Raw genomic sequence first — 25,208 nt, 5'->3', positions numbered from 1 at the left:
TAATATTGGAAACAAATGTTTCAACCACCAGATATGTTCTGCATATTTCCAATAATGTCTTATGGAATAAGTTTCTGGGATAACTCATCTCTTAGGAAGATAGTATTGATTGCACAAAAGCGAGCAGTAAGAATACTGTGTGTTCAGCCACGGACATCATGTAGATACCTCTTCAAGGAGGTAAGTATTTTCACTGCGTCTTCACAAGACATATATTCGATAGTGAAATTCGTCATAAATAACCCACCACAATCCGAGAAGAACAGTGATGTCCACACCTACAACACTAGAGGGTAAAATGACCTCTATTACCCATTGTTAAAGCTCTCAATGGGTCAGAAACGAGTTCAATATGAAGCAAGAAAAATTTTTGTTCATTTGGCCAATAATATAAAACGTCTGACAGACAGTGAAACAAATTTTAAATCTAATTTAAAATCATTTCTCTTGGAGAACTCCTATTCCATTGACCAATTTCTGCTTAAAAACTTGTATCCAGTAAAAAAATAAATGAATAAAATGCTAATGTCAAAAGACTGGCTTAAAACAGTAGAAGATATCTTATACTCGGAGCACAGGTCTGCATTCAAGAAAAACATATGCATCGGAAAAAACGGAAAACAATGAAATCGAATCACAAACACGGAACAACTTGATTGACTGCAGCGTTGTTATTATATCTGAGCATAGTCACATTGCCAGACATTGGATGAGTATAGAAATGAAAGAGCGATAGACGGCAAAACCAGATTCACAGAGCCTACTCCTTCCAAACAATATCAAAAGCGCTGACGAACTTAAGTTCACTGGCAGCGGCAGCAGGTAAGTTACAACTCGGGGACGTTAAAATAATTGGAAAAGTACTAAACTATAACTAAAATGTATTCGACAAAACGGACAAAGAAAGTTGTCTTGGTAAAGCAATGCCATAATTAGGGACAGGGTGACGGAATGTATACTAAGGCATCTATAAATAGTACATTTGACAAAATCGGGGGCGGTAGTTGGATAATATTGCAGATGACCGTAAATAATGAATTATGTAACTCGCATTGTTGAAGATTTCGAGTATATACTAGGAACACAAACCAATTTCTGCAGATTTGCGTAGAGCAGAAGTTTATAGTCGGACAGCATGAAATCAGTCAGGAAAGGAATTGACATTTCAGTACCTTTGTGATTTCAGAACTTATCAATGTGGTTTATAAAATATACAGGGGTTTCCAAAAAGGTACAGACAAAATATTGAGGTACATTCTTCACACGTAAAAGAAGATATTTTATGTGGACAAGAATCCTGAAAAACTTCATTTTATTTTCATATTGCAACTCATTTCACAATTTTTCATGTTACATTAATCTTTGGAAACACATGGACGCAGAGAGTACTAGTTTACCATCTGAAACCCTTTCTTACATGAAATGTCATAATGCCCTCTATCAGAAATGATACATGCATCAACTCGCCGTCCTTATGAATCCTAGATGTGCAGACATAGTCCTGAAGAATCACATACAACTTGGTGGTGAAGCTACGAATTAAAATTTAACCACACGTAAACAAGAGAAAACCTTTGTTACACCCAGTATATTTTCGCTTGTTCAGCCTATTTTTATATAGTACTCTTAGGCGAATGACTTACACTGGTGCCTAAAGTTAAAGCAACAAACCGCTGTTTCCCGTCCTGTGTTTAATTCACAATATAATCATACAAACTGTCAACCAGATGTACGTACGATCTTGTTCTGCACGGAAGATGGTATTCCGGTCAGCGGACAACCACGCGGACAAGACTTCAGCGCACCTATGAAACGTTGTAGCCCCACATCCACAATCGCTGTGTACACGATAACAGACGGTGTAGTATGGCACAGAGAAGATGCCTACCAGACTCCTGCGGTGGAGGGCCAAAGAAGGAAAGGAAGCAGGACAGTCACAAACTGATGTGGCCCGATGGTTTAATGTGAAATGTTCTGTTGTTTCTCGGATGTGGCGATAGTTTATAGAGACCGAAACTGTATCCCGAAGACCAGGACAGGACCGACCACGTGTGATTTCAGAAGAGAGGACCGTTATTTGGCTGCAAGAGCACGACATTATCGCTTTAGTACTTCACGGCAACTGGCAGTGAGCTCGCAGCATCTTCTGGACGCGTTGTATCGAGGCTAACGGTATAGAGAAGGCTTCGACAGAGAGGCCTTTATTGTCGGAGACCTGCTCTATGTCTACATATGACGCGTCTTCACAGAAGGGAACGTTTAGAGTAGATCTGTCAATGTGCCACCTGGACGGTAGAAGAGTGAGCCAATGTTGTTTTCACAGATGAGTCACGATGTAGTCTGATTCTATGGATTCGCATCTGGAGGGAACTTGGAACACGATTTCAGGACCCAAACATTGTGGAAAGAGACCGATATAAGGAGGATCCCTAATGGTGTGGGCAGGGATTATGTTTACCACTCGAGCCCCTCTTCATGAAGTTGCACGGGTGAATCGGCAAGGTTTAACTGCTGTCAGGTATCGTGACGAGATTTTGGACCTCATTTGCGGTTGTTGCGAGGTGCTGTGGGCACAGACTTCGTATTAATGGACGATAATGCTCGACCTCATAGAGCACGGGCAGTTGATGTTTTCTTGGAAACGGAAGATTTGCAGGCCTGGTGTGGTCTGCGCGCTCTCCCGATCTGAATCCCATAGAACATCTCTAGGATGCACTAGGGAGACGGCTTGCATCATTCACCAACCACTCTCCAAGACTGCGAGCATCTTTGCAGGAAGAATGGGCGTCATTGCCTCAAAATGAGACTGGTAACATCCTTCACAGCATGCCCTGTCGTTGTCAGGCCTGTATTGCTGCCAGAGGTGGTCAACGCCATACTGAGCAGATTAACCAGTTGTCGGAATGTGTGTGCAAATCCGTTAAGTTGGAAAAAACGAAGAACATTGGTTCAAATGGCTCTGAGCACTATGGGACTCAACTGCTGAGATCATTAGTCCCCTAGAACTTAGAACTAGTTAAACCTAACTAACCTAAGGACATCACAAACATCCATGCCCGAAGCAGGATTCGAACCTGCGACCGTAGAGGTCTTGCGGTTCCAGACTGCAGCGCCTTTAACCGCACGGCCACTTCGGCCGGCAAACGAAGAACATTCTTGTCTACCGTTATGCGTGTTTCAGTTGTTTGTGTTCTGTATTCTTTACATTGTTTCTACTTTACTATCAACTGTTTATACTGTTTTGTGGCAAAATAAACCCAACCTTGCAAAATTTCCTTTTGATGTTTTAATTTTGGACACGAGAGTAGTAAGTCAAATTTGTAGCTTCCTTGACTCCACCCTACCACACTGATACTGCAGCAATGTTGAGGTAAGAAAGGTTACACGTAAGGGTATGTGGATACCTTCCATGTAGTAATCTTGTCGGATACCACTGGAAAAATTTGCAATAATATTGGTTTTACGGATAAAAGCCTGTTCCCGTGAGAATATCAGCGGGTGTATGTGCAACTCAATAATTATTTTGTGGTTAAACGTTAAACGACAGTGGTAATATTACGACTTTTTCTGTTTTTTTGCATTACAAATGGTCAGTAACAATGATAATCGTTGTTTAAACCTCTATTGTCATCCATTCAGGGTGGAGTGCCACTGTATTTGTAACACGCCCGGGAGTACTAATGGGGGTGGGGGGACCCTTAAACTGGTTGTCGTTTCTGCTTTTCTTGACCGTGCGCCCTGTCCACACCACGTACCTGGTAATCCCGCGGTGGTCGTACTGTTCTGCTCCTCACTGCTGCTGGCTTTCCTGAAATTATCTGTTTAAATGTGGAAGCAAGTCAGGGGAGCCACTCATCGCCAGAATACAACACTGTTCTACGTCTGGTAGGAACAACTATATTCTGAGACGATTAAAGGAAATCGCAGGTTGCACTGTTTATATTCTAATTCATAACTGTTTATCCCAATTAACAATCTTGATGATTATCTGTCCACAATATCACTCAGACGAGCGTACGCGTAATCGACATGACGCGGGTGATTTTTGATGATGCGGAAGCCGAATGATCGAACGAAAGTTCTTACGCTCGTCACACATACAGATATCTGGTAATATTCCTCCTTGACACTAGTAATGATATAACACTATTCGTAAAGTTCTCACTTGTACGAGCGTGCACGTAACCGTCGCGGCGCGGTTGATTGTTGATGATGCAGAAACGCGATGACCGAACGTTCGTTCTCACGCTCACTGCAAGACACTGGCACTTGTTTGCACTCTTTAATGGTAACTAATTTTTGCTGATTCATATTAGTTCACTCTTGGAGACCGAACCCGGCGCGGGTGATCGATACAGTACGGTACGACACGCAACGAGAGGATACACAAATACGTTATCAGCAACACTGCACATTTTTAAATCACTTCTTGACGCACTTTCCTCTGAATCATTTACTTATTTTATCTCTTTACTGTAATAGCACTTGTAGCAACACTTCAACTTCCAAACTAACAATGCCTCTCACATGCAGAGCTACACACTACACAACGTAACAGTTTAGTGTCCCGAGCTCGACTCTCTACACACACGTTTGCCCGCAAAGATACTCCACAACTAAGCCAGCGATATGACAATACGCTTACATATTTACTTGAATGTTCAGTATTTTGGAAGGGGTAGACGTGTTGTTGACAACTGCAAAGACCATAGATGGCGACATGGCGATCTTTTTTGATTCCCCGCACAATGTCACTCGCATACTGCTTCCATCGTACCAACAGTTGCATTACGTCTAGGTTATTCCAGTTTCGTTTAGATTAACGGAGGTCAATCAGATAATTGTCAGCCTTCTGTAGGTGTATGGTTTGAAGCACCCCACGTCGACTGGCGTGCCGTTTGACGATCGGTGTGAGCTACTTATCTTGACACTGACGTCCAGCCTGCATGGTACCTTACTGTCAATGGGAAGTAAGTATGTCGCTCACGCCTTCACGGGATTCAGCCAGCACACATTCTGTTGTGTGTCGGCTGTGATGTTCTGGACACTGACGAGCATCGCCTGGTGTGCGGATCGGCGAGAGGTGTACTCCTCTTGGTGCGACAGAAGTTATTCCTAATTACCCGTGCGCCTCCTCATCAGATACCTACTCACATGCTTCTCTTTCCGGAGGCGAAATACTTGCAGCAAGTGGACTTGTGGACACGCAGTAAGATGCTTATTTGCTGATGGCGAGAAAAATATCCAGACAGACAGCCATGATGCAGAGGGCAGGGGACCAGGGTTCGATTCCAGGTATTGCCACGGATTTTTTCCCATGGTGGGACGATTGGTACGGGGTGCACTCAGCCTCATGGGACCAATTGAGGAGCTATTCGACCGATTAGTAGCGGTTCCAAGGTCAAGACACCCAACAACGACAGGGAGAGCGGTGTGCTGACCACAGGTTCTCCATACTGCTTCGATGAACCAATTGGCAAAAGATGACACAGCGGCTGGTCGGGCCGGAATGACCCGTCAGGACCAGAACGCGGAGGTTTAGTTTTGCCCTTATACTTACATAATTAGTGAATGCTGTCACAGACCGACATGAAGATTGTTACATGACACGCCATCCACTGGAATTTTCGCTTCCTGATGTGACTCATGTTTTTGTACCCCATGCAATATAAACAATAGTACGAAATCGGTGCTATTACCAATGTTTCTCTTAAAATATTTACAGTTAGAAAATTCTACACTTATTAAGTTGACAAATGTTGCTCGTTAGGATGATTTAATGTTATGTTGAATTAATGTACATTTGCTAAATGATTTACACTGTCCAGTCACATTAACGTGAGCACCTCTCAGAAGCCTGAATAACCACCTTTTGCAGCGCGAGACGCGTATGAAGATATTGAGGATTCACGGTGCGAACATCCTGATCGAGATGGTTCCGCAGATTCTCGACTGGTTTTAAATTCGCGGAGTTTGGTAGCCAGGACAGTACGGTAAATTCATCCTGGTACTCTTTGAACCACGCACGTATTCTGTGAGGTGTGTGAGAATTGCAGAGTCCTGCTGGTAGGTGCCATTGTGCTGAGGAAAAACAAACTGTATGTAGGGGTGAACATGGCCCCCGATGATAGAGCATACGTGTGTTGATCCGTTGCGTCTTCCAGAATGACAACATCACCCAGGGTATGCCCTCAGGCTTGGACCCCTCTGAAGATTGTCGCAAGATCTTTGCTTTCTGGTTTTTCAAGCTGTGCACTCCAACAGATACCTATCCAATGGAGCATAAAACGTGATTCATCTGAAAAAGCCACCTGTCGCCACTCAGTGGACTTACAGTTACGGTTCTGGTGTGCAAATTGGAACCTTCCTCAGATGAACAGTAGTCATTATGGGTACGTGAACCAGGAGCCTGCTATGGATGCCCATACGCAGCCACGTTCGCTGAACGGTTGTTGACGAGACACTGTCGGTGGCCCCTTGGTGCATGTGGCCAATCAGTTGCTCAGCAGTTGCGCATCAGTCCACCTGTACAAATCTCCGCAGCCGTTGTTCACCCCTGTCATCGCTGGCCCTTGGTGCACTGCAAATTTTGACAGCGGCAATTTGCCACGTACAATATACTTCAACCACGACGGCATGCGAACAGTTTACAGACTTAGCCGTTTCGGAAATGCTTCCACCCTTGGTTCAGAAACCAACGATCATACCGGTTTGGGCGTCAGATAAATCGCTCCATTTCCACATTATCACAACGACTGCACTGTTTCCCACATCCTTGACATGCTTTATATGACTTCCACTGTTAGTGCTACCACCTGTCGCCTGGGAGGGATTTATTGCCCATTGACGTCGAACGTCGGCGGTGATCACATTAATGTGACTGGGCTATGAGAAGGGTTAACATTTGCAGTATGCAAGATGTGATGATGCATTGCGACATAAATTAATTTGACTTCCCAATGTTGAGGGAATATTCTGCAGCAAATTACACAAAATGTGTTTCAGAAATTGTGACAGAATGTTACAATTTAAGGAACATATAAAGATTATGACATTATTTTGTATTAAAATTATGGCATTAGGGATCTGGAACTCTCCCTCATTAAATCATATCTCGGTATCAGAAAGCAAACTGTAAGCTACAATGGTCAAAAGTAACAGTTACTGAATGTCACTAGAGGTGGTCCCCAAGGATCAGTGCTTGGGCCATTACTGTTAATAATATTTATAAATGACCTGCCCAGCAATATGCCATGCAAATCTGTGCTTTACGCAGATGATATAACTTTCATCAATTCAAGGAAGGACATAAATAAACTGAAGGAGCAAAGTAAAGATTTTTTCAGATTATCCAATATGTGGTTCGAAGCCAATGAGTTAGCTATTGGCCGTGCGGTTAAAGGCGCTTCAGTCTGGAACCACGTGACCGCTGCGGTCGCAGGTCCGAATCCTGCCTCGGGCATGGATGTGTGTGATGTCCTTAGGTTAGTTAGGTTTAATTAGTTCTAAGTTCTAGGCGACTGATGACCTCAGAAGTTAAGTCGCATAGTGCTCAGAGCCATTTGAACCATTTTTTGAGTTAGCTATTAACTACGAAAAGACTGTAAATATATTCTTCAGCTTATCCAATGCTGATATTGAGTACACTTCTACCAAACTTCTTGGCATATACTTAGATACGAAATTAACCTGGCAGAGTCACATAGACAACATATCTCGAAAGCTTTCGTGAGTTATCTATCTACTGAAAAATTATGCACCTGTGTTTCTGAAAGCCTGCTAATTAATTCTTATTATGCATTCTTTCATTGCCATATTAGCTATGGTATTCTTCTATGGGGTAATTCTCCATGGTCCAGGAAAATTTTTATTTGGCAGGAGAAAGCCATGAGGAGCATCTCTGGGATTTCCAAAAATAACATATCTTGTAGGTCATACTTCAAAGAATTACAGATAATGACAGTCCCTTCTCTTTTCATATAGAGCTGCCTTTTGTACATAAAAGAAAAATTTAACAGTTACAACCTTAGGCAGTCCGTTCATAATCATAACACTCGTCAAACATTTAAGATAGACATACCAATAACTCGACTCAAGAAAACACAAGACAGTTATGAATACATGGAAATAAGGCTTTTCAAGACATAACCTGTGCAGGCACATTGTGTCTCTCTTAATATATTTAAAAGTAAGACTAAAAAATGGCTGAAAGACAAAGCTTTTTACAGTGTTAAAGAATTTGAAAACTCTTCAAAAATAGACCTGAGTTACGAGACAACTTGCAACTCTGTTTGTACCTGTTCCTAACCTTTTTTGTCTCTGTAGTTCCACGTTTAACTGTTAAACGTATGGAGAAATCCTTATGTATGAAATGTATTCTTTCATTATGCACATTCTATAATATGCACACTTTAGTTATATGGGATATCTTTATGTATCAAATGTATTCCTTTATTGTGTATGTTCTTTTAAAATGTATACTTTAGCTTTGAGTGATACCTCACAATAGTTATATTTCTTAATATGTAAATTGTACATTACTCATGACGACATCGATTGCATGTAAATACTTAAAGATGGATAAATAAATAAATGAAAAGATCTACCTTACGTTTATAGCGAATGGAGTGAAAAATTCATGGTCAGACTTCAGAAAATTAAATTCAAACCAGAGCATTGCTGCCATCTGAGCTCCAGTGTACTGAACTGATTAAACTGTTTTACCGTATTTTATTATCCAAAAATATGGATAAAAGATCTGTGGAAGCATATACGGATAATGGACTTGCAGATGCAGTGAAAATATGGTTAGTACTTTTATTATTTGTACAGACCTCTAGTTATATGGTTCTTTTTGTAGGCTTCTGAGACATTAAAGTGTGTTAATTTCCATCGGACAAGGATAAAGCCTGGCATTTTTTGAGCTGATATAAGAAAACCGTGACAAACCTAAACCAAGACAGTGAAATGGGGGTCGTTTTTCCAGACGAGATCTCCTCAGAGCAACCTATCAGCGAAAATCAGTAAAGGGCTGTGGCGCTCACCTCGGGCTGGAAGGTGTCGATCAGGTAGGCGGGCAGGCAGGGTTCGAGCACGGCCATGGCGGTGGTGGACACCAGGATGGCGCCGGCCGCCACCGTGATGCGCGTGTCGCCCAGCAGCTGGCGCACGCCCCGAGTCGCCACCGCCACCTGTGGCCACAAGGCACGGCATGAGCTGCAGCTGCCTGCAGCTGCCTCCCCTCCCTACTCGTTTCTCCACCATCCCTCGCACTTCCCCCTGTCCTCTTCATTGTAATGAAGCTGAATGTGTTATTTCCATGTGCGACATATTGAAGGCGCTTTTCGAAAGTAGGGATCTACTGACTAGAAAAGATCTCATCTGAAACGTATCATACCATCATCATATTGTTACGTCAATGATTTTCATCATTTTTCACTATCCTCTAAATGTAAAAATCCTCTATGTCAATGTTGTGTGGATATCTGCTTCACCAAAGTTTTGTCTCTCCTTCCAAATTCTTGAACACTACACACCTATCTTGGCTTCTGGATATATTTTCCTTCCTCCCACATGGGTCCTTGACCACCTTATTAAGTTCTTATCTCTCTTTATCCACACTGAACACCTCCATACATCTGACACTATCAGCAAACTCGATTCCAATAACTCTATTGGTTTTACTTTAATTTCCAGTCCACTCTCGCGCTAAAAACAACTCAGTCCACCACATCTGTACCAACATACACTCCTTGTGCTCTCCCTACAAACCCAGCCGTCTCTCTCTCCCAGACAATGAAATCTGCCCCGGTATTTGTCCATATATAAACTATAACACTTCCCCACCCATCTTCCCCATATCAGGACTTACCTTTCACTTTTCCTTCTACACCTTTCCCTACTCCTTTTCCCATTATGGTCTTGTCCACATCCTACTCTTCTACTTCATTTCTCTTCCTCACCATCCATCCCAGTATCTATCCTCATGTCCATAATTACAACGTAAAAGACTTCTATGTTTATACCCACTCCCTACAACTCTATAGAACTGTAACGTTTCCTTCCCCTAGATATAATTCCCAAATGCATGTTCTTCAAATTTTAATAAAACTGTAGTGCCTCAAGACGTAATTTATCAGTGAGTTTACTGGTATAACTCACTACCCCAATTTTGGCTGTGTGCCTTATCAAGTGGAGGTAACGGTGCTTTGGAAAATGTAAAACCCTAGAAGTCATCTGACATATATGAGTGTCATGTTGTACGATTTTTAGGTTCTGACATGTACTAAAGTGCAATTATTTCCACTGACAAATGTTCGAAACTGCAATATTCGGTTTTACAATTAAGTAATTTTACGCTCAAAAGGCGAGCGTGATATCATTTACAAAATTTTACACGACTGTGAACTCCAGCTATGAGAAATTAGTCTTCGTTTTTTTTAGATTTCTTGTATAAATTAATTTGAAATGTCACAAGAATGGTCCCAGGCATTCTTTTTACTACTAGACAACTTGAAAAATATGAATGGAAAATACTGTCATTCCATACGCGTCTTTCAAAAAGCAAGTATACAGATTTTCTCGCCATATTTTCCCGTATTTGAAGTTTAGTTCCAGGCCACTAGGAGAAATATAAATGGGAAATGCTATCATTTATTACTCGTCTTTCAAAAAGCAAGAATATAGAATTTCGCGTCGTATTTTCCCGTATTCGAAGTTCACTTCCAGGCCACTAGGAATGCTGCTGTCGTTCTCTGCTTCCGTATCGTAACATGGGCAGTGCACTTATTCTACTTGGGTGTTCTGTGGGGAAACGCACAGAATAGCTACGAAGATGGAATAAGAGGTACGAAGAGGATGGAGATCGAGCGATATAAAACCGTAAAATCTGAGCTATATTATTGTGGTTTGGGTGAAGAGTGAATGGTTCAAGGAAGACAACTGAGATCTCACATCAAGATTATAATTACAAAAACTCAGACATTTAACTTCAAAGACGTCAATGGAAATATATCTTAATGCGGTATGTGTATGTTACATTGTCGTAAGTTTGGGACTTTTATTCTGGGAAATGGCAATAAATAGTGATATGAACTACATGTAATGGCCTGTAAATCAATATACTTTTGCTCTCTCAAGAATTTTCTTTGAAGATTTATAGTAAATAATCTTGGTGAAAATTAAACTTCATTTTGTACTAATGCAGAACTTTTTCAGTAAGCCAAAGGGAGCTTCACTCTGTCATTTCTTTGGCACTAAGGCAGTAACTGTTGAGTGTACCTCTGAAAATTAATGCGGTTTGTTGGCACAATGTAAAAGGAAGGACGACAAATCATGAGGGAAAGAGAAAGTACTGGAAAAAATGTACTGTTTTTTACGAAGTATAATTACTTTGAACTTATTGAAACAACTGTTAAATGTGGATACCCTAATTAATATTCTCAAAACTGATATAAAAGTGCGGTGAAATTAACTCCTCATATCTATCAGCTTGCTTTCAAAAAATATTTGTTTGTTCAATGTCCTACAGAGAGCTGCTTAATACGTGAGATACTAACTCTATTTGTTTTACTAAATGTTATACTTGTTGCCAGCTTATTGTTTGTATTCAGTACTAGAACCTGTGGACTAGACGCAACAGTGTTTTACAAGTCAGTTACCTGTTGCCTGTGATTTTCGTACAGTTCATTAAGTTTTTAATCATTCCTGTGTTGTGACACATTTGGTCAGACTTGTTCCAATAATAAGTGTCAGTAGTTTTGCGTGAAACTTTAAACTGCCAATGATTCTTTTGACTTTGAGGACACACATTTATGTGATAATACTTTCGAAAAATACTTTCACTTAAGTATGCTTGCACATTAATGACTCGTGTTGTGTAAATACTTAAGGAGTGCTGTTAGTGCTACACACTACAATTAAGTGTTCATGCACTGACTAGTCTTAAACTAAATTCTCTAAATCATTAATTTAGTGAGGGCTTAGTAATACAGAGTGCAGTCATAATCCGATGGACTAGGCACTAGGCATAACTTACAATTACTTCAAAAACGTTATTTTCATTAAGATCGAAGTTTGAGTTGTATTACAAAGATCATCAACTATCTGCAAAGCCTTATAAATATCTTTTTATTCTACATTTTAATCTTTGGGTTTTAAGATTGAACAGCTTAATTTTACGTAAATACCACCAATAAAATTCATCTTTTTATTAATTTTTGAAACCTACGTAAATGCTGCATTGTTTAATTTAATTGTTTTATGTTAATGTATTTTTAAACGTTTTGGTGGAACAGAGATGTTTATACCTCTGGCAGCTTACCGTCACGCCAGAATCGTGCATGGGGAGGGCGGGGGAATAGCGGGAGGGGAATGACAGAACAATAAAGAAACAAACGTTTTTCATTTATAATTTGGGGCCTCTGTAGCTGATGATGTAAGAACTCCAGTAACAGAGTAAGGTGACTAACGTGGTCGATTTCCTGAAATTACATGAATCATCTACTGTGCAAAAACTGACACATTTTAAGTATCTTACACAAATGAAAGTAACAGAATTAGCATCCTCTGAAAGCATGATCTTTACTGATTTTATTAAATTTTCACTTTACATTCCAAGTACTTTTGCAGCTTCAGAGCAATAAATCCTATCCTTACAATTCTGCCGTGGTGTTTCAGCCAGCCAAAACGCCAAAATGCAGCACTGTAAGTCTCCCTTTGAGATGTAACAGGGACTGGAAGTATATCGATGTGAGATGACGCCTGCAATGAGGTTATTAGGAAAATTTCTTAGAATGAAGACTACTCCGTATCTCAGCTTTCCACGTTCGACTTTCTGAAAATGACACATCTGTTTCAAAAGCATTTGGCACTAAACCAATGATATTACTACTGTTTCGAAAGTATTTGGCAGTAAGCTAATGTTATTACCAACTTTTTTAGTTTCAACAAATCCGGTAACAAAACATCTCCTTGAACACAGACTACTTTTTCCAAAATTTTACATTGAAATTAATTTACGTGTCGGCTTAATGTTTCGGTAAATTTTAACGATGCCATTCCTATGGACTTATGCTGAGTCTCTAAATTAATATAAAAATCTGATGTCCATCCATCAGGTACGATGTCAGAAAAAAAGCCTCTCAGTCCATCCAGCACCGGACTAAGGTTCCATGCGCAGATTGAACTGTCCGTGGTTTGTTAGTTTCTGTCAATGACTTTGAAACTTGTTATGCAGGCAGTTTCAGCTAATTGAGGTCATCATTAAAAATTCAGTGCAAGGTTGTCTGGGACACCTATGGTAGTCCCACAGAAAGGTGACGTAATAATTCACCCCCTAAGCGAGGTCTTGTGTATGACCGACAGCCTGCTCCACCTCATCCGTACGATATTCACAAATTGCACGACCAATTTATTTTTTCAGGCCCATGAATACCACAGAGTTTATGAGGAATGTCTCACGCTTTATGACATTTTCACTGATAAATCGAGCCAGCGGTCCTAATTCACCCTCTATGGGACTGTTTATTTTCATAGATGTTCAAAGTCTTTACCAGACACAGAGAAAAGAGCAACAGCGTGAAAGATTCTGTGCGTGTCGCTCTGGGAGCGCGAACTAATCATCATAGGCAGCTAAATTCTCTACCTGACGGATCATTATGCTATATACATATTGTACGCGATCCATTTGGTTATACTCTGGCACCTTACAAATAAAATGTACAAAAATTAAATGTACATAAAATTATCAAGACAGGTAAACAATTTATCTTTTCCGCAATACATCCCATTCATTTGTTAGTGTTTATTAGAGGAATAGAAGAAGATAAAAAGAGGAATGAATTTAGTCTCCTTGTTAGTAGTTACGCTATCGGATATTTTGTAACAGTGGGTAAAAGATCAAATGTTTCATATCACTCATCTAAACCGAGGAAAGCTTACTGAACAGATGTGAAGTTAAATGTTTTGCTATAGTCTTTTACTTGTAGGCAATACCTACCTTTAGAAACTTTGTTGCCTTATTCAGGAACTTCTCTCACTGAATAAAATAACTGGGATCATGATTTTGCTACGCCTGTCTACACAGGTAGGCACCGTATATTATTCATACTTTCAGAACAAACACTCGTCTTCTATGATGACTTGCCAAAGAATGTCATGCAGTCAGACGTTAATGAAAGACAGTACGAAAAACGTTATTTTAGCTTGCCGACAGATTTTCTTGCCGAACGTGGCATGGTACTTGGTTTTAAGGTACTGCTAGCTGCCTTATGTTCGAGATCTGAGTAAAATGTACACTCATTAGTGCTTGTGTTACTGTCTTAAAAAATAAAAAATAAAACGTTACACGTAGTAATATCATCATTGCTGTTACTGTAGAGAATAGAGTGCTCTTTTACTGTATATATAATTTACTTACCTCTGGAGATACCCGGAGGTCCATATACAGGAGCTGCAACACTGGAACATCGAAAAAAACCTTGGGTTAGACATAGCCTACAGACTACGTTTAAGGTAATGCACTGAAGGTTTGGTGGAAAGATAATGGTACGAACTGTGTGATGTTGGACCAGAGTACGAACAGAAGAATTTTGTATGACGTGATGTGCAATCACTCGTTCTTAAGGAGAATGTCTGTGTAGATGTAAGAGAGATCCTGATGGCTCTAATCTTATCAGGTTAAATAAATCAGTGAAATATTATGAAATAAACACTCATGCTCATAAATTACGGATAATGCTGATACATGGTGAAACAACGCTGTAGTGGGCGGTCTGCCGGTTTAAATCACCTCGGGGTATGACCATGCGGTGCATTTGACCTGCGGTCGTCGCACGGTGGCGCTGGCAGCAATCCACATACGCAGAGGTGTGTTGGTGCATGTCAGAGTACGGTTCAGCGAGTAAGTGTGCAGACGTGCTAATGGTGATTATGTGTTGAAAATGGCTCAAAGAACACATATTGATGACGTTACGGGGGTGGGGGGTAGAATTCTGGGGCGACTGGAGGCTGGTCAAACACAGCGGGTCACAGGATGGGCCATCCGTGTGCCACAAAGTGTGATCTCAAGATTATGGCAACGATCCCAGCAGATAGGAAATGTGTCCAGGCGCTACAGTACGGGACTTCCACAGCGTACAACACCACAAGAAGACCGATGTCTCACCATCAGAGCCCGCAGACGGCCACGGAGTACTGCAGGTAGCCTTGTTCGGGAGCTTACCGCAGCTACTGGAACAGTTATCTCCAGGCACACAGTCTACAGACGACTGAACAGACATGGTTTATTCGCCCGGAGACCTGCAAGGTGCGTTCCACTGACCCCTGGTCACAGGAGAGCCCGTGAAGTCTGGTGTCAAGAACACAATACATGGTCATTGGAACAGTGGTCCCAGGTTATGTTCACGGACGACTCCAGGTATTGTCTGAACAGTGATTCTCGCCGGGTTTTCATCTGGCGTGAACCAGGAACCAGATACCAACCCCTTAATGTCCTTGAAAGGGACCTGTATGGAGGTCGTGGTTTGATGGCGTGGCGTGGGATTATGATTGGTGCACGTACACCCCTGCATGTCTTTGACAGAGGAACTGTAACAGGTAAGGTGTATCGGGACGTAATTTTGCACCAGTATGCCCGCCTTTACAGGGGTGCAATGGGTCCCACCTTCCTCCTGATGGATGATAATGCACGGTCCCACCGAGCTGTCATCGTGGAGGAGTACCTTGAAACAGAAGATATCAGGCGAATGGAGTGGCCTGCCTGTTGTCCAGACCTAAACCCCATCGATGCTCTCGGTTGACGTATCGCTGCACGTCTTCAAACCCCTAGGGCACTTCAGGAGCTCCGACACGCAATGGTGCAAGAATGGGAGGCTATACCCCAGCAGCTGCTCGACCACCTGATCCAGAGTATGCCAACCCGTTATGCGGCCTGTGTACGTGTGCATGGTGATCATATCACATATTGATGTCGGGGTACATGCGCAGGAATCAGTGGCGTTTTGTGGCCCATGTGTTTTGGGACGGTTTTCTCAACTTATCACTGATACCGTGGACTTACAAATCTGTGTCGTCTGTGTTCCCTATGTGCATATGCTGTTAGCGCCAGTTTTGCGTAGTGCCATGTTGTGTGGCACCATATTCCGCAATTATCCTTAATTTATGATGGTTCAAATGGCTCTGAGCACTATGCGACTTAACTTCTGAGGTCATCAGTCGCCTAGAACTTAGAACTACATAAACCTAACTGACCTAAGGACATCACACACATCCATGCCCGAGGCAGGATTCGAACCTGCGACCGTAGAGGTCGCTCGGCTCCAGGCTGTAGCGCCTAGAACCGCACGGCCCCTTAATTTATGAGCATGAGTGTATAAGCTGGTCAGGTGTCTGGCAAGCAGGGTGAGGCGCTGCAGTGTTAAGACTCTGGACTCCTGGTCTTGAGAACGGGGGGTTCAAATTTCCGTCCTGCAATCCACATTTTCTGTGCTTTCTCCAAACCACTAAATAGCTTACTTCCTTTCCTAATCCTCTTCCATCTAGCGCCTGGTGCAAACTAGGAAATGTACGGTTCAGCATGTAGGTACTATCAATGGCGGAATACGGATGGCTATAAAGCAATAAAAAAGTGTTAGACGTTAGAATCGGTTCGCCCTCAGTTTGTACAGACTCTTTATGTGACATTCACATACTTCGGGCAATTTGTAATTTCTGTGTCTTCATACGACACTTTCTGAGAATGTGATAAAAAAAAGTGCGCTGTGTTTCAGAAATGCATTCAACTACACATTTCCATAAAAGCCCGATTAAGCAAGTTCACTTGGCGAAGGAAGGTAACGTCACATAGCTGCCAGTAATAATAATTCAGTGTGGCTCAAAATTCTGATGCATATCTTCCAATTGGACGCTACGTCGTCCATTTCCCTGTCTCAAACCCACCCCAATAATCGTACACGGGAAATGTGCCTACGTTCTAATGTGGAATCTGAACTACCAGCCGTTCCTGAAAAAGCTTCACATCATTGAGAAGTGAAGGAAGGGAAAACGGAAACTGCGATATTTTATGGTCCAAGCTAGATTCCATCCTGCAACCTTTCGGTTTCCAGGCATGCGCTTAACCACTACATGTCCAGGTCCGACATAACTACGAATGAGACCATGCCTTGTGAAGACATGGGAGTCAGCATCACGCGAAATTCTAAAAGAATCAATAAAATGATGCGGTTAAAGCTGACATTAGACAGGAGACTGTAGGAAAGCTGTGCCATAGCCGTCAACTGTTTTCTTTCATATAAAGTTGTCGAAATAATTACCGTTAAGAGAGAAACTGAGTTTCCACACAATAATTAACGAAGTATTATGTATTAGAGTTCGCTCATTTGGGATTTCTGCCACCTGTGGAGTATCGAATGTAGTGTAGCTTTCTAATGTAGGCTCAGCGCGACTTAACACTTCATTGTATTATGTAGGCCTCATGTGACCGTGTATTGAACATTACGGGCTGCACAGTTTTCAAACTTACGTGCCATCGGCAGATTTCAACGGTTTAGTCATTATCAAACAACATTCATATGTAAGATATAACGACACATATAGAATGCAAATCAATCCACCAGCTCAGTTGTGCACCACGTTACAAACATCAACGTGGTATTAAGAGGATAATTTTGATGTTGATTGATGAAATATAAGTTCTCAGTAATGACGTTAGTGTTTATTGTAAGTGACTCCACATATGGGCTGGTGGATTGATTTGCATCATGTTACATACAGATTATCTGAATGGATATACAGTATATCTTCCATCAAGCACGTTAGAAGTACCTCACGAATGAAACATGATTCTTTTCACTGTAAGATAGATCGACTTTTTTGAGCTGTTAATTACAATCAGGTTCCTGTACAGTCTCTGATCGGCATTTATGAGCCGATCACGGTTGTCATTACGAACTATTCGGGTCTTATGGTAGGTATTATCTCTGTCAGAGCCTCAGTTGTCATTGATAGTGCTCCATTTTAGTCTTCTTGCTAGGGAAAATTTCTAGCGCTGCCTTGAACCGCTCTTGAGTAATCTACCTGGTAGTCAGATTCACTATATACTGAGGTGGCAAAAGTCATAGGATAGCGATGTGCACATGTACAGATGGCGGTACTATCGCGTACATAGGGTATAAAAGGGAACTGCATTGGCGAAGCAGTTATCTGTACTCAGGAAATTCACGTGAAAAGACTTTCGAAGTGATTAGGGTCGCTCGATGGGAATTAACAGACTATGAATGCGGAATGGTAGTTGTAACTAAATGCGTGAGACATTCGGTTCCTATAATCGTTAGATAATTTAATATTCCGAGACCCACAGTGTCAAGAATGTGTTGAGAGTGCGAAATTGCATTACCTCTCACCACGGACATCACAGTGGCCGACGGCTTTCACTTAACGACGGAGAGCAACGGCGTTTGCCTAGAGTTATCAGTACTATCAAGCAACACTGCGTGAAGTAACCGCAGAAATCAATTTAGGACATACGACGAACGTATACGTTAGGGCAGTGCGGTGAAGTGTGGTGTCAAGAGGCTACGGCAGCAGACGATCGGCGCGAGTGCTTTTGCCAACAGCACGACATCGCCTGCTGCGCCTGTCCTCGGCTGATCACCATATCGGTTGGACCCTAGGCGGCTAGAAAACAGTGGGCTGGTCATATGAGTCCCGATTTCAGTCGGTAAGAGCTGATTGCAGGGTTGGAGTGTGGTGCAGACTCCACGAAACCATGGACCGAAGTTGACAACAAGGCATTGTGCAAGCTGGTGGAATCTCCATAATAGCATGGGCAGTGTTTGCATGGAATGAACTGGGTCGTCTGCTACAACTGAACGGATCATTGATTGAAAATGGTTATCCTGGGCTCTTTGCAACAATTAATGGAGTTCACGTTCCCAGACAACATTGGAAATTTTATGGGTGATAATGAGGCATGTCAACGGATCACAGTTGTTCGCGATTGGTTTACGTTCTGGACAATTCGAGCTAATGAATTGGCCACCTAGATCGCCCGACATGAATTCCATCCAACTTCCATACATAATCGAGAGACCGAGTGAGGTAGCGCAGTGGTTAGCACACTGGACTCGCACTCGGGAGGACGACGGTTCAATTCCGCGCCCGGCCATCCTGATTTAGCTTTCCCGTGATTTCCCTAAATTCCTCCAGGCAAATGCCGGGATGGTTTCTTTGAAACGGCACGGCCGACTTCCTTCCTCGTCCTTCCCTAATCCAATGAGACTGATAACCTCGCAGTCTGGTCTCCTCCCCTAAAAACAACCCCAACCCCAACCCATAATCGAGAGGTCAGCTAGTGCACAAAATTCTGCACCGCCAACGCTTTAGCAATTATGTGTGGCTGTAGAGGCAGGCTGGCTCAATATCTCTGTAGGGGACTTCCACCGACTTGTTGAGTGCATGCTACGTTGAGTTGTTGCACTATACCGGGCAGGGCAAAAGGAAATCCGACACAATATTAGGAGGCATAAATCACTTTTGTCATGTTATGTTCTGGTACGTGGTCATTCCATTTGTAATTTAGTGGCGCTCAGACATACGTTGTGAGCAGTCCTCCATACTGTGACGTCGTGTTACATTGAGATGCTGAGGGACATCCTCGCAGCAAAAACTGGTGTCAGTGACTGACTGTCCGCTGTAGTTCCTGGGGCAATCGGCGATAGTATATTAGTGTGTAACCCGTGTGTAATCATTTTAAAGATGGCAGCCACCATATTATTATTCCTTCTAGAGCCTTGGTGGAGTAGGTGGTATTGCTTTAAATAAAAGTTTTGACGAAATATTAACGGAAAGAGTAACTACAAACACACTGAAGCGTACCTACAAATAAGTTTTAGTAAATAATGAATACTTTCTAGCGCGCCTTTATTACAAGTCCGGACACCACTAGTGTCGAAGCTCGATAATGTACGGGAGTTACATGTTTCAACTAGAAGCCTTACAGCTGGCTTCAAAACACATCGTGTTCTTTCGACCACCTTCCTTGAGGCGTAACTACTGACTTATTTTTATGAAATGATTTCCACTAGGTATGCCTTGCTTGACAATATCGTATCTAACTGCTTCGCACAAATATCCACAAGCGCATCACACGCCAGATAACACTGCGAACACTCACATTCTCGTTCTATAGCTCCACTGGACTCAGTTGTTTATGCTAAGGCTGTGTACGACACTGCGCAGACTGGCCGGGTGAGATGGTACAGTGATTAGCACATTGTACTCTCCTTCCGAAATAGCGAGGATCAAATCCCGTCTTGCAATGCAGATTTCTGTTTCCAGTCTGTAAACAGATTAAGACGAATGGCGGACTGGTTTGCGTTTGAAAAGGTCACGGCAGTTTTACTGCCTCATTCTCGCACTCTCCAAGCTTGTACTCTCTCTCTTTAATGACGTTGTTGTCAACGGGACGATGAACACTAATCTTCATACCTTCCGAACCAGTAATAACGCTTGTGTGTGGCAGTTCCGAGAACATCTCACTTAACCTGTGTCCTCTATCGTAGTGCAAGTTAAAACATTATGCTTAGAGGATAACACTAACAAGGGAACATTCCCAAGTGTAAATACGCGACTTAAATAAAACCTGGCGAACATGCAGAAGGTAGAAACAGTGCAGCAAATATTATTTCGTTCTTCGGAACAATGATATATAAAAAAGTGTTTCATAAAGAAGTTGGTATGTAATTGACATTCTTGAAAACAGTATAATCAGCTTCTGCAATAAATTGAAATATTGCAAAGCATCCCAGCGCCATTAATTAATTTTGAAAAATGAAAACAAGAAGCTTCCACGTCACATCCATCCATGTGTAATAAAACTGGTTTTCAGAATATCATTTTGGGAAAATAATCTGTGCACAATGCGCTGTCGGAGTATTTTCGACACACCCAATTCAAATATCTAAATGTTCATTATTATTCTAGTTATCTGTCTTACTTACTTCTTTTATGTTTTAAATTGTTATTTTACGTTTTAATTCACGTTTTTTTGTTTACTATTTCACATATGAGTATTTTGTAGAATTAAAAGAGCAATTTACTCGTTAATATGATACAGAAACATTACAATAATTATCTGCATAGAAATGGTTAAAACGCAAAGCTTTTTACACCGTGTACGTAAAATAAACAAAATTTCTTCACATAATACACAAGACGGGCAACACAATAATAAAAAAAATTCATCAGGTTTCTCAAATTGTGGCTGGCGATCCTCTAAATATCCTGAATTGTAAAAGACATATTTTGGGACATAGGAAAACCTTGACGAAGCGCGATGTTATGTACTAGTGACTGCAGCTTGATTATATTGTTTCTCAAGTGTAGACGAACATAGTCATTCAGCAGAACTAGATCTACAAATCTTCCCACGAAGTTCTCCCAGCATCGATATCTATATGTCCAACCTTTGCCGTCGAGTCTTTTGGGATGACCAGATGAAAGAGTTCCTTGTCCTCAGGTAGGACGCTCAAAAAGGTTTTTCACAATCACCACTCCAAGAGTCTAACGATAACACAGATTTTTCTCCCGTGCTGGCAAAGAAAACTAGTGTCAAGTATCCTTTGCCGTCGTCAGACGTTAAAGTGCCAGATTTTCATACTGTCACAAGAAAATTTGGGGCTTCAAAAAGAAATTCTTGAACCCTCAGTCCAAACTCTCCATTAGACTTTTTAAAACCATGAAAAGGATGGTGGTCTGTAAGAAAAAATGCGTTTTGAGTTTCTTACCTGAGGATAAGGAACTTATTAAGCTGGTGATCCTAAAAGGATCGACAGGTTAGGTATAGTTGGTGACAGAATTTGCGAGACTCCTCGCCTCATCGTCATGCTGAACTACATAGTTATACTGTTTGTTAACACAGGATAACATGTACGGTCGCAGGTTCGAATCCTGCCTCGGGCATGGATGTGTGTGATGTCCTTAGGTTAGTTAGGTTTAAGTAGTTCTGAGTTCTAGGGGACTGATGACCTCGGAAGTTAAGTCCCATAGTGCTCAGAGCCATTTGAACCATTTTTTTGATGACATGTAAGCAAACGCAAGGCTGTCAAAATGTTCTCTACAGAAGTGAAGTCGAAAAGCTATCCGAACACTGTTTCAGGTAATGCGAGAGACTATATTGCTGCTGATTTATTTATCAATTACATTTATTCGCTTTGTTCAACAAACTAATGAAAAACAGTTATTTAGTATGAATTGCACTAATATAAATGAATTACAACTTATCACTGTAACGTTATGAACAAAGATTTTAGCAAAACGAAGTATCCCAAATTGTCACGAATTAGCAGGATAATAAGCCCTTTCGGCTTGGAAACGGTCTGTCTATACATTCAGACCAAAGTAATACCGAAGTTGCGTTAGAGGACTACCACGAAAGTATGCAAACGTAGCAGTAAGCGTAGATACTTAAAACAAAATCCAGTTAACAAATCATTCAGTGCCACAATTATGTCAGTACAATTGACAGAAGCAGAAAAAACAGGCACAAACAAATGTTCAGCTAAGTAAGTTTTTCACTTTTAGATATGCGGGGTACAGAATCAAGGTAGGGAGAAAACGTACGGGGGAGAACTTGTCTTAGGATTTCTTTACTGACTGTCTATATGTCTGCTAGTGACACTTTTACAGAGGAGGTTAAAATCTTGTCTCCATCGAGGTTAGAACTGAAAATTAACGCACTCTTCCGCTTGAAGGGCGAAACCTTTACAGTTAAATTAGTATACAACTGTGTTAAATAGGCTCCCTTGTTGTCACAATGATGACCGAGACAGAATTCGCAGCGTAAGTAAATGGCGAAGTAATCTGCATTTTCTGTTGGAAAGAGCTTCCTGGACTCAGAGCCATAAATCTACCACCTCTATATGAAGGGCTTATTTCAATATTGGTACAAGTCCATTACCTCCACTTTTCTGGCTGTAATGCTCCTGAAATTAATGATCCAAACAAACAGAAAGAAAGGTTCATCTCTAGCAAGAAGCTATATGCTTGAACATTTCTGGTATCTCAACTGTAGAATTTTCAGCGCTCATTTAACTTTAGGACACTGTATCTCAAAATGAACAAAAATGGACTTGTACCGCTATTGAAATAAGACCTTCATATCATCCCTTAACTGAGAATTATTCGGATTATTTCATCTAAATGACAATAAAATATCGAACGAATTTCCCAGGAGAGTTCTGAACCAAACCAGGAAGTAAATCGACGGTCACACATTTGCCACACATGATCTACAATGTTGCCAATTCTCCACCAGACTAGCGACAGCCATAAAACGCTTACTCAGCCAGTGTGAATCTTGAGCCGCCTGTCACAGGGGAGGTCGACCCATCAAAGACGCAGTATCGTCAGCTGCCACGGCATTGACTGGAAGGGCGAATACATACTCTAGGCCAATAAGTTTCATTCGTATTTCTGTAACTATGATTTGGGCCTCAACCGTAGTTACGAATAATATCTAGGTGCACCGACTGCAACACGAACATCATAAATAAAGAGCAGGAATTTTTTTTTTAGTTTGCCGTACGTTTTCTATTTTATCCCTTAAGCAAACTGGCCGAGCTCTGTTTCTGGCAATGAAATATTGCTAGAACACCATGTTTCCTGCATGGGTTTCGGGTTACATAAGCCATTTCCCGAGACTATATCGTACAAGGAGGAGCCGCAATAGGTCGCCCTTTGACACAGTCGATACTTCGCTTAGTGAAGCAGGCCGGAAATACAGGGACACTTATTTCGTATTAGGTGCCAATATTCAATAGTTTTCGGTAAAGTGTCAATCAAAGTTTGGACGCTACTGCATCAGTAGGCACTCATGGCTTTTCAGCTAGCAAGTTGCTAGGGTAGGGACTAACAGCACAGCTTCGAATTTTCGTGCTCCATGTTAAAATTGATTTTTTATGTTTGTTGTCATGGAAGTATGTGAGATTAATGACATCAATATTTCTATGAAATCGAGAAACACAATCGAATTAATTACAAAATAAATCAGCATTTTCAGATATTGTTAAAATGAGATGTTATTATCACAAATGTTACAGCCGGCCGGGATGGCCGAGCGGTTCTCGGCACTACAGTCTGGAATCGCGCGACCGCTACGGTCACAGACTCGAATCCTGCCTCGGTCATGGATGTGTGTGTGTCTCTAGGTAAGTTAGGTTTAAGTAGTTCTAAGTTCTAGGGGACTGATGACCTCAGAAGTTAAGTCCCATAGTGCTCAGAGCCATTTTTGAACAAATGTTACATAAACTTATGTAAGTAACAGTAATCGAATATGAAAAACATACATTCTAGTATATTAGTTTCTGCTTTGAATTTTGCTTTTATGCGTCAAGAGACCCAGTGTATACTGAAGGGTGACAGCTATCATAAAAGCGTTCAAACCATAAAAAATGTCAACCTCACCACCAATGTGTGATGGTACGCATGTGACGTCCACATTCTTTAATGTGAATATCATTACGAAAAGCAACTTCGTTAACTTAGCGGTAAAGTGGTCGCCCTTCAGTCTTTCAGTTCTAGTCTCCCTGGAGACAAAACTGTTACCTCTCCTGCGAAAGAGCTGCCAGCAGGCAGGTTGACAATCAGTAAAGAAATCCTAAGACAACTTCTCTCCTAAACTTTGATTCTGTACCTCAATTGCACACTTATTAGTGCCTCCTGTTTTTGCTTTTGTCAATTGTGTTGGCATAATTGTGGCACTGGATGATTTGTTAACTGGGTTTTGTTCTGTATGTCTACTCCTACTGCTACGTTTGCATACTTTCGCGGTAGTCCTGTGACGCTCCTTCAGTATTATCATGGGCTGAACGTGTAGATAGACCGTTTCGAAGCTGAAAGGGCGTATTATCCCAATAATGTGTGGCAGTTTGGGCGATTCCATTTTATTAAAAAACTTTTTCGCAACGTTGTCATTATAAGTTGTAATTCGTTTGTATTAGTACAGTTCATACTAAATAAAGATTTTCCTAAGTTTATTGAACACAGCAGATAAACTTAAGCAATAAGTAAATCAGAAGCAGTACGGTGGTTCCATGAACCCTCTGCCAGGCACTTAAATGTGATTTGCAACTGAGGTCATGCCCATACGGTGGTAGCGTTTAGTCTTCTTGCAAATTATACTGGTTCGACAAGCAGTAAGGCAACGTATT

The 25,208-nt window shown here is 41.5% G+C and overlaps 1 protein-coding gene across 1 annotated transcript in view; it reads right to left on the bottom strand.

Annotated features, from left to right (window-relative positions):
* LOC126474374 (synaptic vesicular amine transporter-like) overlaps positions 1 to 25,208 on the bottom strand; it is a 116,714-nt gene that overhangs the window by 23,550 nt on the left and 67,956 nt on the right. Inside the window, exons 6-7 of the mRNA XM_050101841.1 lie at positions 14,420 to 14,460; positions 9,045 to 9,191 (exon numbers count right to left, since the gene is read on the bottom strand). Of these exons, the coding sequence (XP_049957798.1) occupies positions 9,045 to 9,191; positions 14,420 to 14,460 (188 nt within the window). The remainder of the gene's footprint in view (positions 1 to 9,044; positions 9,192 to 14,419; positions 14,461 to 25,208) is intronic.

Source organism: Schistocerca serialis, chromosome 4, assembly GCF_023864345.2.
Source record: "Schistocerca serialis cubense isolate TAMUIC-IGC-003099 chromosome 4, iqSchSeri2.2, whole genome shotgun sequence".
Classification (NCBI taxonomy): Eukaryota; Metazoa; Arthropoda; class Insecta; order Orthoptera; family Acrididae; genus Schistocerca; species Schistocerca serialis.
This window is presented reverse-complemented; position numbering and strand designations above follow the sequence as displayed.